Source organism: Nerophis ophidion, linkage group LG22 (genome assembly GCF_033978795.1).
Source record: "Nerophis ophidion isolate RoL-2023_Sa linkage group LG22, RoL_Noph_v1.0, whole genome shotgun sequence".
Taxonomy (NCBI): domain Eukaryota; kingdom Metazoa; phylum Chordata; class Actinopteri; order Syngnathiformes; family Syngnathidae; genus Nerophis; species Nerophis ophidion.
In genome coordinates this window covers 5,286,288-5,301,417 of record NC_084632.1, presented here as the reverse complement: position 1 = coordinate 5,301,417, position 15,130 = coordinate 5,286,288, and the positions used below count along the sequence as shown (strand labels likewise).

The 15,130-nt window shown below is 37.2% G+C and overlaps 1 protein-coding gene across 1 annotated transcript in view; it reads left to right on the top strand.

Annotated features, from left to right (window-relative positions):
- The first annotated feature begins 5,376 nt into the window (after positions 1 to 5,376).
- Positions 5,377 to 15,130, top strand: part of dmap1 (DNA methyltransferase 1 associated protein 1) — a 28,436-nt gene continuing 18,682 nt past the window's right edge. The window contains exons 1-4 of the mRNA XM_061883093.1: positions 5,377 to 5,763; positions 10,315 to 10,406; positions 14,625 to 14,820; positions 14,914 to 15,072. Coding sequence (XP_061739077.1) covers positions 5,668 to 5,763; positions 10,315 to 10,406; positions 14,625 to 14,820; positions 14,914 to 15,072 — 543 coding nt within the window. The 5' untranslated portion in view covers positions 5,377 to 5,667. The remainder of the gene's footprint in view (positions 5,764 to 10,314; positions 10,407 to 14,624; positions 14,821 to 14,913; positions 15,073 to 15,130) is intronic.

The window sequence follows — 15,130 nt, the reverse complement described above, 5'->3', positions numbered from 1 at the left end:
CCTATCTGGGTACGGCGGAAGTAGGATTTTTATGAAAGGGTTTACTTCCGGTTCTTTAAAACAATAAGAATGTGGCTGCATGGTCGAATTTTATTGAATGCAAATAAAAAATAAAAAAAAACGATTTGTTCATTTGAATTAGGTCTGTGTACTTTCCGCTCATTCTGTTTCCAATTCTGAAACGCAAATCAAAAAACAAAACTAAGGCCGTTTTTAGATTTTTTTTTATATATATGGCAGATTGTAAAAGAAAGAAATAAAGATTTGATTTTCATCAAAATATTACCATAAAATTTAATTTTTGAGTTCTCTTCTCTCAATGATTTAATGTGTCCAGATAACAAAAAAATCGAAGAAAATGTTCATCCAAAATGCAAAAATGCGTGGTTAGCTGTGTGATGTCAAATTAAACCGGAAGCAGTATTTTTCTTTGCGATAGCATATGTTTAACTTAACGGTAACATATTTGTTTAGCATGCGTCCTTTGGTTTTTTGTTTTTAAAAAGTGTCATTAAATACATTTTGTTTAAGAAATTAATATAGTAAAAATAGTCCAAATTTGTTTTTTAATTTGGACTCTGACTAAACGGACGGGCGGAGGGAAATTCCTTTCTGGGTAGGGCGGAAGTAGGGGTTTTGAAAGGGGTTTACTTCCGGTTCTTTAAAACAATAGGTGTGGCTGCATGGTCGAATTTTCTTGAATAGAAATAAAAATAAATGAAAAAACCTGATTGGTTTATTTGAATTTGGTTCCAATTCTGAAACGCAAATTAAAAAAAAAAAAACAGGCCGTTTTTAGATTTTTTTTTTATACATGGCTGATTGTAAAAGGGACAAAAAAGGAATTAATTTTCATTAAAATATTGCCATAAAATGTTATTCTTTGAGTTTTTCCCCTAAATGATTTAATTTGTCCAGATAACACAAACAACTAAAAAATGTTGATCCAAGGTGCAAAAATGCGTGGTTATCTGTGCGATGACAAATTAAACCGGAAGCAGTGTTTTTCTTTGCGTATAGCATGTTTTTAACTTAACAGTAACTTCTTTTTTAACATTTTTTAAAAGTGTCATTAAACAAATTTTGTTTCAGAAAAGAAACTAGTAAAAATAGTCCGAATTTGTTTTTTGATTTGGATTTTGACTAAACGGACGGGTGGAGGGAAATTCCTATCTGAGTAGGGCGGAAGTAGTTTTTTTCAAAAGGGTTTAATTCCGGTTCTTTAAAACAATAAGAGTGTGACTGCATGGTCGAATTTTCTTGAATGGAAATAAAAAATAAAAAAAACGATTTGTTCAATTGAATTAGGTCTGTGTACTTTCTGTTTATTCTGTTTCCAATTCTGAAATGCAAATCAAAAAACAAAACTAAGGCCGTTTTTAAATTTTTTTTTATATATGGCTGATTGTAAAAGAGAAAAAAAATGCTTTCATTTTCATTAAAATATTGCCATAAAATTTTGGTTTTTGGGTTTTTCCTCTAATTGATTTAATTTGTCCAGATAACACAAAAATCAAAAAAAATGTTGATCCAAGGTGCAAAAATGCGTGGTTATCTGTGCGATGACAAATTAAACCGGAAGCACTGTTTTTCTTTGCGTATAGCATGTTTTTAACTTAACAGTAACTTCTTTTTTTCAACATTTTTTTAAAAGTGTCATCAAATAAATTTTGTTTCAGAAAAGAAACTAGTAAAAATAGTCCGAATTTGTTTTTTGATTTGGATTTTGGACGTGCCCTAAACACCTCCCTAGGGAGGCTTTCGGGTGGCATCCTGACCAGATGCCCGAACCACCTCATCTGGCTCCTCTCCATGTGGAGGAGTAGTGGCTTTACTTTGAGTTCCTCCCGGATGGCAGAGCTTCTCACCCTATCTCTAAGGGAGAGCCCCGCCACACGGCGGAGGAAACTCATTTCGGCCGCTTGTACCCGTGATCTTATCCTTTCGGTCATGACCCAAAGCTCATGACCATAGATGAGGATGGGAACGTAGATCGACCGGTAAATTGAGAGCTTTGCCTTCCGGCTCAGCTCCTTCTTCACCACAACGGACCGGTACAACGTCCGCATTACTGAAGATGCCGCACCGATCCGCCTGTCGATCTCACGATCCACTCTTCCCTCACTCGTGAACAAGACTCCTAGGTACTTGAACTCCTCCACTTGGGGCAGGGTCTCCTCCCCAACCCGGAGATGGCACTCCACCCTTTTCCGGGCGAGAACCATGGACTCGGACTTGGAGGTGCTGATTCTCATTCCGGTCGCTTCACACTCGGCTGCGAACCGATCCAGTGAGAGCTGAAGATCCCGGTCAGATGAGGCCATCAGGACCACATCATCTGCAAAAAGCAGAGACCTAATCCTGCGGTTACCAAACCGGAACCCCTCAACGCCTTGACTGCGCCTAGAAATTCTGTCCATAAAAGTTATGAACAGAATGGGTGACAAAGGACAGCCTTGGCGGAGTCCAACCCTCACTGGAAATGTGTTCGACTTACTGCCGGTAGGAGGCCACGGGGAAGACCCAGGACACGTTGGGAAGACTATGTCTCCCGGCTGGCCTGGGAACGCCTCGGGATCCCCCGGGAAGAGCTAGACGAAGTGGCTGGGGAGAGGGAAGTCTGGGTTTCCCTGCTTAGGCTGTTGCCCCCGCGACCCGACCTCGGATAAGCGGAAGATGATGGATGGATGGATGGATGGATGGATTTGGATTTTGACTAAACGGACGGGTGGAGGGAAATTCCTATCTGGGTAGGGCGGAAGTAGGTTTTTTCAAAAGGGTTTATTTCGGTTATTTAAAACAATAGAAGTGTGGCCGCATTGTCGAATTTTCTTGAATGGAAATTAAAATAAAAAAACAACAACGATTGGTTTTTTTGAATTTGGTCCGTGTACTTTCCGTTAATTCTGTTTCCGATTCTGAAACGCAAATCAAAAAACAAAACTAAGGCCGTTCTTCGATATTTTATGTATGGCAGATTGTAAAACAAACAAAAAAGAGTTGATTTTCATTACAATATTGCCATAGCATTGTATTTTTGAGTTTTTCCACTCAAGGATTTTAATTTGTCCAGATGACATAAAAATCGAAAAAAAAAGTTCATCCAAAATGCAAAAATGCATGGTTATCTGTGCGATGACAAATTAAACCGGAAGTAGTATTTTTTTTTTTTTTTTTTTTTTTTTTGCGTATAGCGTGTTTTTAACTTAACGGTAACATCTTTGTTTAGCAGGCGTCCTATTGTTTTTTGTTCATTTTAAGTGTCATTAAATACATTTTGTTTCAGAAATGAAACTAGTAAAAATAGTCCGAATTTGTTTTTTGATTAGGATTTTGACTAAACGGACGGGTGGAGGGAAATTTCTTTCAGGGTAGGGCAGAAGTAGTTTTTTTTTTAAAGGGATTTACTTCCGGTTTTTTAAAACAATAAGAGTGTGGCTGCTTGGTCTATTATTTTCTTTTCATGAATGGAAATCCGAAAACACACACACACACACACACACACACACACACATTTGTTTGAATTGGCCTTGTTATTTTTTCATGTTACCATGAATTGATTAACGTGGACCCCGACTTAAACAAGTTGAAAAACTTATTCGGGTGTTACCATTTAGTGGTCAATTGTACGGAATATGTACTGTACTGTGCAATCTACTAATAAAAGTGTCAATCAATCAATCAATCGAAAGTTTGTATATGTTGAACTTCTTCAATCAATCAATCAAAGTTTATTTATATAGCCCTGAATCACGAATGTCTCAAAGGGCTGCACAAGCCACAACGACATCCTCATGTGGGATCCTCAGATGTGGGATCCTCAGATCCCACATCAGGGCAAGGAAAAACTCAACAATAACAAAAATAAGACACCTTGGAGTTTCTCATAAATAAAGGTATAAAAAAAGGGGGGGGAAAACAAGGTGACTTTTGTCAATGTTTGATTGTATATGTTGTGTTAAGTATTTGATTGTGAATGTTGTCTGTCTATCTGGGTTGGCCCTGCGATGAGGTGGCGACTTGTCCAGGGTGTACTCCGCCTTCCGCCCGATTGTAGCTGAGATAGGCACCACCGCCCCCTGCCACCCCAAAGGGGAATAAGCGGTAGAAATCGATGGATGAATGGATATATTCAAGTTTGTATTGTCCGCCATGTTAGCAAGGGAACCACGTGACGTGTTGCGTTTGGACCAGTTCTTCCTCCCAGGGAATTTAAGCTACTGGTCACTCCCAAGTTCTTTCGATTGATTGATTGATTGATACTTTTATTAGTAGATTGCACAGTACAGTACATATTCCGTACAATTGACCACTAAATGGTAACACCCGAATAAGTTTTTCAACTTGTTTAAGTCGGGGTCCACGTTAATCAATTCATGGTACAAATATATACTATCAGCATAATACAGTCATCACACAAGTGAATCATCATAGTATGTACATTTAATTATTTACATTATTTACAATCCGGGGGGTGGGATGAGGAGCTTTGGTTGATATCAGAACTTCAGTCATCAACAATTGCATCAACAGAGAAATGTGGACATTGAAACAGTGTAGGTCTTATTTAGTAGGATATGTACAACCAGCAGAGAACATAGTGAGTTCAGATAGCATAAGAACAAGTATATACATCAGAAGTACACATAAAATGGTTTTAAATGAATCCAGGACAGAGTAGCTTATTTTGATATTTTTAATCCAAAGCTTTGGGAGACCATCTATGCACAATACATTCAATTCACATCGCCGTAGATGATCTGAAAACATCGCGGAAGCGCTGTCTTTTTCACTACCCCACTCGCCCCCCTCCCCTCCCCTACAGAGCGAATACCCTTATCTATTCTCTTGCTTAGCTGGAGCCATCCTGCACTCCGATCACAAGGTCGTCTACAGTGTACCAGCGGTCAGGAGATTGGGGAAAGCTAAACAGGGTACTAGATAGAACACTAGCTATTTCAAATATCACTCCGGAACAAAAGAAATAACTTTAAAATATGGATTTATGTATATATCTATCTCCGTCACCTGCTCAATTCGCTGGTCACCACCAGAGGGTGGCAGAAGTCAATCTGATTATTTGTTTCATGTAACGTCTTGTATTTTGTCTTTTTCTATTTTATATTTCATGAATATATATATAAAAAAAGGATGATGTTGATTAAAAAAACAAAACAAGTTATGCATAACATTCGGATTTTTTTTTAGTGCATAAACGAGCAATTCATACAGATTAACATAAATATTTCCACAGCTCGCTACTAAATATATGATCTAAAGCGGTAATCTAATAATGTTAAACTCGCCCCGTCCATCTAGTAGCGCTTTTTCGTATTTGTAACCTTTTCAAATCTTCATCCACATAAAAAACAAACTACTTCCGGGGCAAAACGGAAGTACTTGTTAGCATCGTGACGAACCGGAACAATAGCAGTGGATATTAAAACATATATTTGTGTACCTTAGACAATTCTTTGAATTCAAATTCATTTTAAAGTTAAACCTAAAAAAATAATACAAAAAAAGTGGTCGGGTCCTGCTCTTCCACGGTTCTGTTTATGTGCTTCCGTAATGGTGTTAGCGTTAGCATGTTGCTAACGACAGCAGGGAATCAATGATTGTTTCCACGCGAGTTTTTCTTTGCAAGTTGTTTCAAGCAGAGAAGTCATGACTACCGGGGCTGATGTGAGGGACATTTTGGAGCTGACAGGAGGCGACAATGACGGCCCAATCAGTAAGAAGGACCTCATCAACTCGGACAAGGTGAGAAACAAACACAACTCTTTGCATTGTCCATCCATCCATTTCCTACCGCTTGTCCCTTACAGGGTTGCGGGGGGTTCTATGTTGCTCCAAAAGTCACATTTACAGGAGCAAAGCATATTCCTTTCCCACTGTTTTAGTTAGAGATTGACCGACATGTTATTTTCCCAGGGCCATCCATCCATCCATTCATTTTCTACCGATTGTCCCTTTAAATCAAAATTTTAAATACTACAATTACACTTAGCTTTGTTTTTGAAGCATGTTTGTTCAAAAAGTAGTTAAAAACAAACAAAATGCAGGGAGTCTCTTCGACACAGTAACAGCTCTTTTAGACTTGAATAATTAAAATAAAAGTATAAATAAAATAGCAACCTGAAGTTTTGTATCTCTGCCAAACAACCTGAAATAATATATATTCCTTAAAAACCTCAGCTGTGATTGATGAAATTATTCCAAATTCAGTGTTGACATTGACAGACTGTTTGCAGGCTCATCCTTTAGCATTTTAATTTGTTTCTGCATAATAGAACAAGTTATTAAGACACTGTCTTATATGTATAAAAAGTTATGTACAGATTATCAAAATGTGTTTTTTTTAGAATAAATATTGTAGGTTACGTTATTAATGTATTCATCAGAGCATGATTGTAACAATCCAAGTTTTGTATTATTATGCATTTCTAGGCAGCTTACATACACGTACACACACACACACATTTTCTGCAAAATAGAAAAAGTTATTAAGACATTGTCTTGAAGTGGTATAAAGTATAACAATATATCTACAGATTATCTAAATGTATTTTTTAGGTATAAATATTAATGTATTCATCAGGGCATGATTGTAACAATCCACATTTTGTATTATTATGCATTTTTAGGCAGCCTACACACACACACACACAGGCATGCACACACTTATATACTGCAGCAATATTTACACAATATTTAAGGGATAAAATCTTGCACACTTTTGCTTTGCCGTCCTGCAGTTTCTCAAGTGGCACAAACTATTCTCTGTCCTTTTTGTGTGTTCCTGACTGAATTTAGTTTGAGTAATTTAATCTCTCTATAAATCACACAACCATGCATCTACTCTAACGACTTGTTTCCATATAAGCATACACACACACACACACACATACACACATACACACATTTTTCTGCAAAATAGAAAAAGTTATTAAGACATTGTCTTGAAGTGGTATAAAGTATAACAATATATCTACAGATTATCTAAATGTATTTTTTAGGTATAAATATTAATGTATTCATCAGGGCATGATTGTAACAATCCACATTTTGTATTATTATGCATTTTTAGGCAGCCTACACACACACACACACAGGCATGCACACACTTATATACTGCAGCAATATTTACACAATATTTAAGGGATAAAATCTTGCACACTTTTGCTTTGCCGTCCTGCAGTTTCTCAAGTGGCACAAACTATTCTCTGTCCTTTTTGTGTGTTCCTGACTGAATTTAGTTTGAGTAATTTAATCTCTCTATAAATCACACAACCATGCATCTACTCTAACGACTTGTTTCCATATAAGCATACACACACACACACACACATACACACATACACACATTTTTCTGCAAAATAGAAAAAGTTATTAAGACATTGTCTTGAAGTGGTATAAAGTATAACAATATATCTACAGATTATCTAAATGTATTTTTTAGGTATAAATATTAATGTATTCATCAGGGCATGATTGTAACAATCCACATTTTGTATTATTATGCATTTTTAGGCAGCCTACACACACACACACAGGCACGCACACACTTATATACTGCAGCAATATCCATCCATCCATCCATTTTCTACCGCTTATTCCCTTTCGGGGTTGCGGGGGGCGCTGGCGCCTATCTCAGCTACAATCGGGCGGAAGGCGGGGTACACCCTGGACAAGTCGCCACCTCATCGCAGGGCCAACACAGATAGACAGACAACATTCACACACTAGGGCCAATTTAGTGTTGCCAATCAACCTATCCCCAGGTGCATGTCTTTGGAAGTGGGAGGAAGCCGGAGTACCCGGAGGGAACCCACGCATTCACGGGGAGAACATGCAAACTCCACACAGAAAGATCCCGAGCCTGGATTTGAACCCAGGACTGCAGGACCTTCGTATTGTGAGGCAGACGCACTAACCCCTCTTGCACAACTTTGCTTTGCTGTCCTGCAGTTTCTCAAGTGGCACAAACTATTCTCTGTCCTTTTTGTGTGTTCCTGACTGAATTTAGTTTGAGTAATTTAATCTCTCTATAAATCACACAACCATGCATCTACTCTAACGACTTGTTTCCATATAAGCATACACACACACACACATACACACACACAAAAAAAGCTGATACTGATAAAAAAAAGGCCTTTGCCGATATATGTCAAAATGCCTAATATCGGCGTCAATAATGGGTCGATCCATAATTCTGGTACTGTATTTTCTGGACTATATAGCACACGGGCATATAAGCCACACCCACTAAATTTTAGAAATAAATATTTTTCCATAGGGTAGCCGCACTGAATTTATAAGCCGCAGATATATACGTTGTGAAATGAGTTATTTACACAGATATATTAAGCAAATGTTTATATACATTCCTCAATTGTTTCCAAACGGTGTCTGTAACAGGGCAGTAAAACGGCTGATCAAACAAAACAGAAGTCATTGTCATGGAGCTGCGGAAGCTAGCTCTCTAATCAGCTTGATTGATTGATTGATTGAATGAAACTTTTATTAGTAGATTGCAGAGTTCAGTACATATTCCGTACAATTGACCACTAAATGGTAACACCCCAATAAGTTTTTACAACTTGTCGGGGTCCACGTTAATCAATTCATGGCTAAATAGACTCAATAACGCCACAGTAATGTTTTGGTGAATTTACATAAAAAAATAAATAAATACAAAAATAATGCCTTTGTAAGTTTATACTGCTAACACAGGCACTCGCAAATGTTGATTACATTACAATAGCACGTACAAATATGCATGAAAACACTCCTACAGACAGAACACACAATTATTCTCAAAAAACGAAGAGAAATATAATTTTAGAGAAAAATGTAATTTAAAATATTTGTACGCACGTACAACACTTAAGACCTTCAGTATATCAGTATGTGGAATTAAATGATGGAATGGATTATACAAAGCAGTCAAACAATGCACTAATATGATCCACTTCAAGAAACTCTGCAAACTTCGTGTTTACAAAGTACAAAGAAGAATAAACATTGTGAATGTATTTCATCTATCCATTCTTTTATCCTCAAAATAATCTTACGTATCTCATCGTATGAAATATAACTTACTTCACCAATTTTTTTATTTTTTTTATTGTGATTACTTATGGAGTATATTGTGAATAAATTGAGAACAGGAAGTGAACAAAAGTTTTAGCGACTGCTATGTAAAAGAAAAGGGGTAGGATTAAATAAACTCTGCTTCCTCCTACTCCTTTTCAAACATGTTGAAAAGAAAAACTGGAAATTGTGATGTTTCATGCTGTATGCTTGCATGGTCCAAAAAAACTCAAACTCAACTCAACACATTGGACAGTTTTGTAAGTATGGATTGTTTTAGTCATTTTGTACAACTTACAAACATTGCTTGGAGTGATGAATGAAGAATCCACACGAGTAGAAACGCTATGGACGGCTAAACGATGGAACGGCACTTCTATTTCCGGTTAAAAGTGCTAAAAAAAAAAAAAAGGAGTACTGCAGCACCTGCACATATTGAACTCGTCAATATATCTCGGACCTCATCCAAATTTACATCCCTGCGCGCGCTCTGAGGTCCGAAAGCCAGCTCCAGCTCGTGGTGCCCAAGACCAGACTTAAGACCAGGGGAGACAGGGCCTTCTCTGTGGTCGGCCCTAAGCTCTGGAACACTCTGCCGCTCCATGTTCAAACTGCTTCCACAGTGGACTGTTTTAAGTCTCGTCTTAAGACCCACTTTTATTCTTTGGCTTTTAACACTACGTGAGTTGTGTGGTCCTCTGTCCTCTGTGTTTTTTATACACTTTGATTTTTATTTTACTGTTTTAATGGATTTTACCCTTTAAAATAGTTTTTAATCATATTTGTTTTTATATTGTTTTTATAGGTTTTATTTTTATGCATTTTTTGTTTTATTCAGTCATTGGTGGAGCATAATATTGTTTTTAACATGGCTGTGCAGCACTTTGGAAACGTTATTGTTGTTTAAATGTGCTATATAAATAAAGTGGATTGGATTGGATTGGAAGATGGCGCCATGGCGTAAACCATTACACACCTTTTCAGTGTCTTTGCTTGTTTTTTTGTGTGTTTTTTTTAACCATTCGCATTATTATGGTTGTCAGCAAAGAATAATCCATAAATTAACCACAGCGTTTTATTAGCCACAGGTTTCAAAATGTAGTAGCTTACAGTTTACGGCATTTATTATATGTACAGAAATATGTTATTAGAAATGCATTTTGTGAAAAAGCCCAATCGAAAGATAATCTGTTTCATTTTATTCCCCTATCCTAGAAAAAATCCAAGAAGACAACAGAAACGTTGACCTTCAAGAGGCCGGAAGGAATGCACAGAGAAGTCTACGCTCTGCTGTACTCCGATAAAAAGTATGGATTGTTCCTAAGCTTAATTTTGCATTCAAATTGTGTTTTCATCAGTGGCTTGTTGAGTGGGAATGGATCTTACCAAAGAGTGTACTTTCCAGCCAGCATTGCAACCCAGCAGACACAAGACAGTGATACAACGTTGATTACCGTATTTTTCAGAGTATAAGTCGCACCTGCCGAAAATGCGTAATAAAGAAGGGGGGAAAAAAACACATATATAAGTCGCATTGGAGTATAAGTCACATTTTTGGGGGAAATTTATTTGATAAAACCCAACACCAAGAATAGACATTTGAAAGGCAATTTAAAATAAATAAAGAATAGTGAACAACAGGCTGAATAAGTGTACTTTATATGAGGCATAAATAACCAACTGAGAAGGTGCCTGCTATGTTAACCTAACATATTATGGTAAGAGTCATTCAAATAACTATAAATGGGGTCGGCAACCTCAAATGTTGAAAGAGCCATATTGGACCAAAAATACAAAAACAAATATGTCTGGAGCCGCAAAAAAATAAAAGCCATATTACATACAGATAGTGTCATGAGATATAAATTGAATTAAGAGGACTTAAAGGAAATGAGCTCAAATATAGCTATTAATGAAGCATAGTGATGCAATATGTACATCTAGCTAGCCTAAATAGCATGTTAGCATCGATTAGGTTGCAGTCATGCAGTGACCAAATATGCCTAATTATCACTCCACACAAGTCAATAACATCAACAAAACTCACCTTTGTGCATTCATGCACAACGTTAAAAGTTTGGCGGACAAAATGAGACAGAAAAAGAAGTGGCATAAAACACGTCTTAGAAAGTCGGAGAAAGTTATACATGTAAACAAACTACGGTGAGTTCAAGGACCGCCAAAATTAGTTGGAAAAAATAGCACTCGCAAAATACTCGAATCAGCGAGGTAGGTTTAATAAAAACCGTGTGGTTTATAACAATTAGGGAGGTTTGTGTCATGTTTGTCCTCTGACAGAAACTATACTAAAACAAAAAATATATTTTGTATATTTTTTTCCCCCTCATCTTTTTCCATTTTGGATACATTTTTGAAAAAGCTTCAGAGAGCCACTAGGGCGGCGCTAAAGAGCCACATGCGGCTCTAAAACATGCTATACGTTTACCAAACAATCTGTCACTCCTAATCGCAATATCCCATTAAATCTTATACGTCTAGTCTTTTACGTGAATGAGCTAAATAATAATATTTGATATTTTACGGTAATTTGGTAATAATTTCACACATAAGTTGCTCCTGAGTATAATTCGCACCCCCGGCCAAACTATGAAAAAAACTGCGACTCATAGTCCGAAAAATACGGTATACGTACATGTCCTTTAAAACAGATATTGAAAAAACGTTGGAAAAAAGTTGTATTTGTCAATTGAGCCAACGTTTATGTCTAACGTTGGATCCACATTATTTGTTGGAAAATAACCATATTTCAACGGTCAAATCCACATCAGAACTCCACATTGATTAAACGTCAGTAAAAAGCGTGTTGTTTCAACGTTGTATTTGTATTGTATAATATTGGTTGGAAAATGACCAAAATTCAACGGTCAAATCAATGTCACAACCTGACATTGAATAAACGTCAAAAAGCATGTTGTTTCAACGTCGTATTTTTGTTGGAAAGTGACCAAACTTCAATGGTCAAATCAACGTCAGAACCCAACATTGATTAAACGTTGTCAAAAAGCGTGTTGTTTCAACGCTATCTTTGTGTTGTAGAATATTGGTTGGAAAATGACCAAAATTCAACGGTCAAATCAACGTCACAACCTGACATTGAATAAACGTCAAAAAGCATGTTGTTTCAACGTTATGTTTGAGTTGTCGAATATTGGTTGGGAAATTACTAAATTACAATAGTCAAATCGACGTCTGAACCCATCATTGATTAAATATCAGTAAAAAGCCTGTTGTTTCAACGTTGTTGTTGAATAGTGGTTGGACAATTACCAAAATTCAATGGTCAAATTGACATCAACCTTGACATCAACCTTGAATAAACCTTGTTAAAAAGCATGTTGTTTCAACGTCGTATTTTTGTTGGAAAATGACCAAATTTCAATGGTCTAATCGATGCCAGGAACCAACATTGTTTAAATGTCATCAAAAAGCAGGTTTTATCAACGTTGTATTTGTGGTGTAGAATATTGGTTGTAAAATGACCAAAATCCAACGGTCAAATCAATGTCATAACCTGACATGAATGAACGTCAAAAAGCATGTAGTTTCAACGTTATGTTTGAGTTGTCGAATAATGGTTGGGAAATGACTAAATTTCAATAGTCATATCGACGTAAGAACCCAACATTGATTAAATGTCGTCAAAAAGCATGTTTTGTCCACGTTGTAGTTGTGTTGTTGAATATTGGTTGGACAATTACCAAAATTCAATGGTCAAATCGACATCAGAACCCTTCATTGAATAAACCTTGTTAAAAAGCATGTTGTTTCAACGTCGTATTTTTGTTGGAAAATGACCAAATTTCAATGGTCTGATCAACGTAGGAACCAACATTGATTAAATGTCGTCAAAAAGCATGTTTTATCAACGTTGTCTTTGTGGTGTAGAATATTGGTTGGGAAATAACCAAAATTCAACGGTCAGATCAATGTCACAACCTGACATTGAATAAACGTCAAAAAGCATGTTGTTTCAATGTCGTATTTTCGTTGAAAAATGACCAAATTTCAATGGTCAAACCAACGTCAGAACCCAACATTGATTAAATGTCGTCAAAAAGCATGTTTTATCAACGTTGTCTTTGTGGTGTAGAATATTGGTTGTAAAATGACCAAAATTCAACGGTCAGATCAACGTCACAACCTGACATTTACCTTTACTTTCCAGTTACCTTTTTTTAACCATTTTACCTTGTTTTTGCGTTTCTTTACTTTATTTTGTGTATTTACGTCTTTTCACCTTTTATTTACTTCTTTTACCTTTTTATATTCCTTCTTCAACCTTGTTCTTTGCCTTATTATACCGCATATTTACCTTTTTTCCACCTTCTTTTATTACCTTCTATCTACCATCTTTTAATTTTTATTCAACTTCCTTTATGCGGTCTGGATTATTATACATTTCCATTAGTTACATTCATATGCATATACTGTATACACCAGTGTACTCTTGAGAGTGTACAGTATATTCATCAGTGTACTCTTGAGAGTGTACAGTATATTCATCAGTGTACTCTTGAGAGTGTACAGTACAGTATATTCATCAGTGTACTCTTGAGTGTACAGTATATTCATCAGTGTACTCTTGAGTGTACAGTATATTCAACTGTGTACTCTTAAGAGTGTACAGTATATTCATCAGTGTACTCCTGAGAGTGTACAGTACAGTATATTCATCAGTGTACTCTTGAGTGTACAGTATATTCATCAGTGTACTCTTGAGTGTACAGTATATTCATCAGTGTACTCCTGAGAGTGTACAGTACAGTATATTCATCAGTGTACTCTGGAGAGTGTACAGTATATTCATCAGTGTACTCCTGTGAGTATACAGTATATTCATCGGTGTATTCCTGAGATTGTACAGTATATTCATCAGTGTACTCCTGATATTGTACAGTATATTCAACAGTGTACTTTTGAGAGTGTACAGTATATTCAACAGTGTACTCCTAAGAGTGTACAGTATATTTATCAGTGTATCCCTGAGATTGTACAGTATATTCATTGAGTGTACTCCTTTGAGTATACAGTATATTCATCAGTGTACTCCTGAGAGTTTACAGTATATTCATCGGTGTACTCCTGAGAGTGTACAGTACAGTATATTCATCAGTGTACTCTTGAGTGTACAGTATATTCATCAGTGTACTCTTGAGTGTACAGTATATTCAACAGTGTACTCCTAAGAGTGTACAGTATATTCATCAGTATACTCCTGTGAGTATACAGTATATTCATCGGTGTATTCCTGAGATTGTACAGTATATTCATCAGTGTACTCCTGATATTGTACAGTATATTCAACAGTGTACTTTTGAGAGTGTACTGTATATTCAACAGTGTACTCCTAAGAGTGTACAGTATACTCATCAGTGTATTCCTGAGATTGTACAGTATGTTCATGAGTGTACTCCTGTGAGTATACAGTATATTGATCAGTGTACTCCTGAGAGTGTATATTCACCAATGAAGTATTTTGAACCTCGGCTTCTGTCGCCCCGTAGAGATGCGCCCCCACTGCTGCCAAGCGACACCACCCAGGGCTACAGGACGGTCAAAGCCAAGCTGGGCTGTAAAAAAGTCCGTCCCTGGAAGTGGATGCCCTTCACCAATCCAGCTCGAAGAGACGGCGCCATATTCCACCATTGGCGGCGGGCGGCCGAGGAGGGCAAGGACTACCCCTTTGCCCGCTTCAACAAGGTGGACTTGGCTCGTTGTCCACAGCCAGAAGATGTCGCCGTTTCTCTCCATGACATAAGCCGTATTCTCCCCCTTCCTTCTTTCCATGAACAGACGGTGCAGGTGCCCGTGTACTCGGAGCAGGAGTACCAGGTGCATCTCCATGACGACGGCTGGACGAAAGCGGAGACGGACCACCTCTTTGATCTGTGCAAGCGCTTCGACCTGCGCTTTGTTGTAGTACATGACCGATACGACCACCAGCAGTACAGGGTAATCACCCTCCTGACATTACGCATGATATCAGATTTTTGGCCGATACAGGTCATAA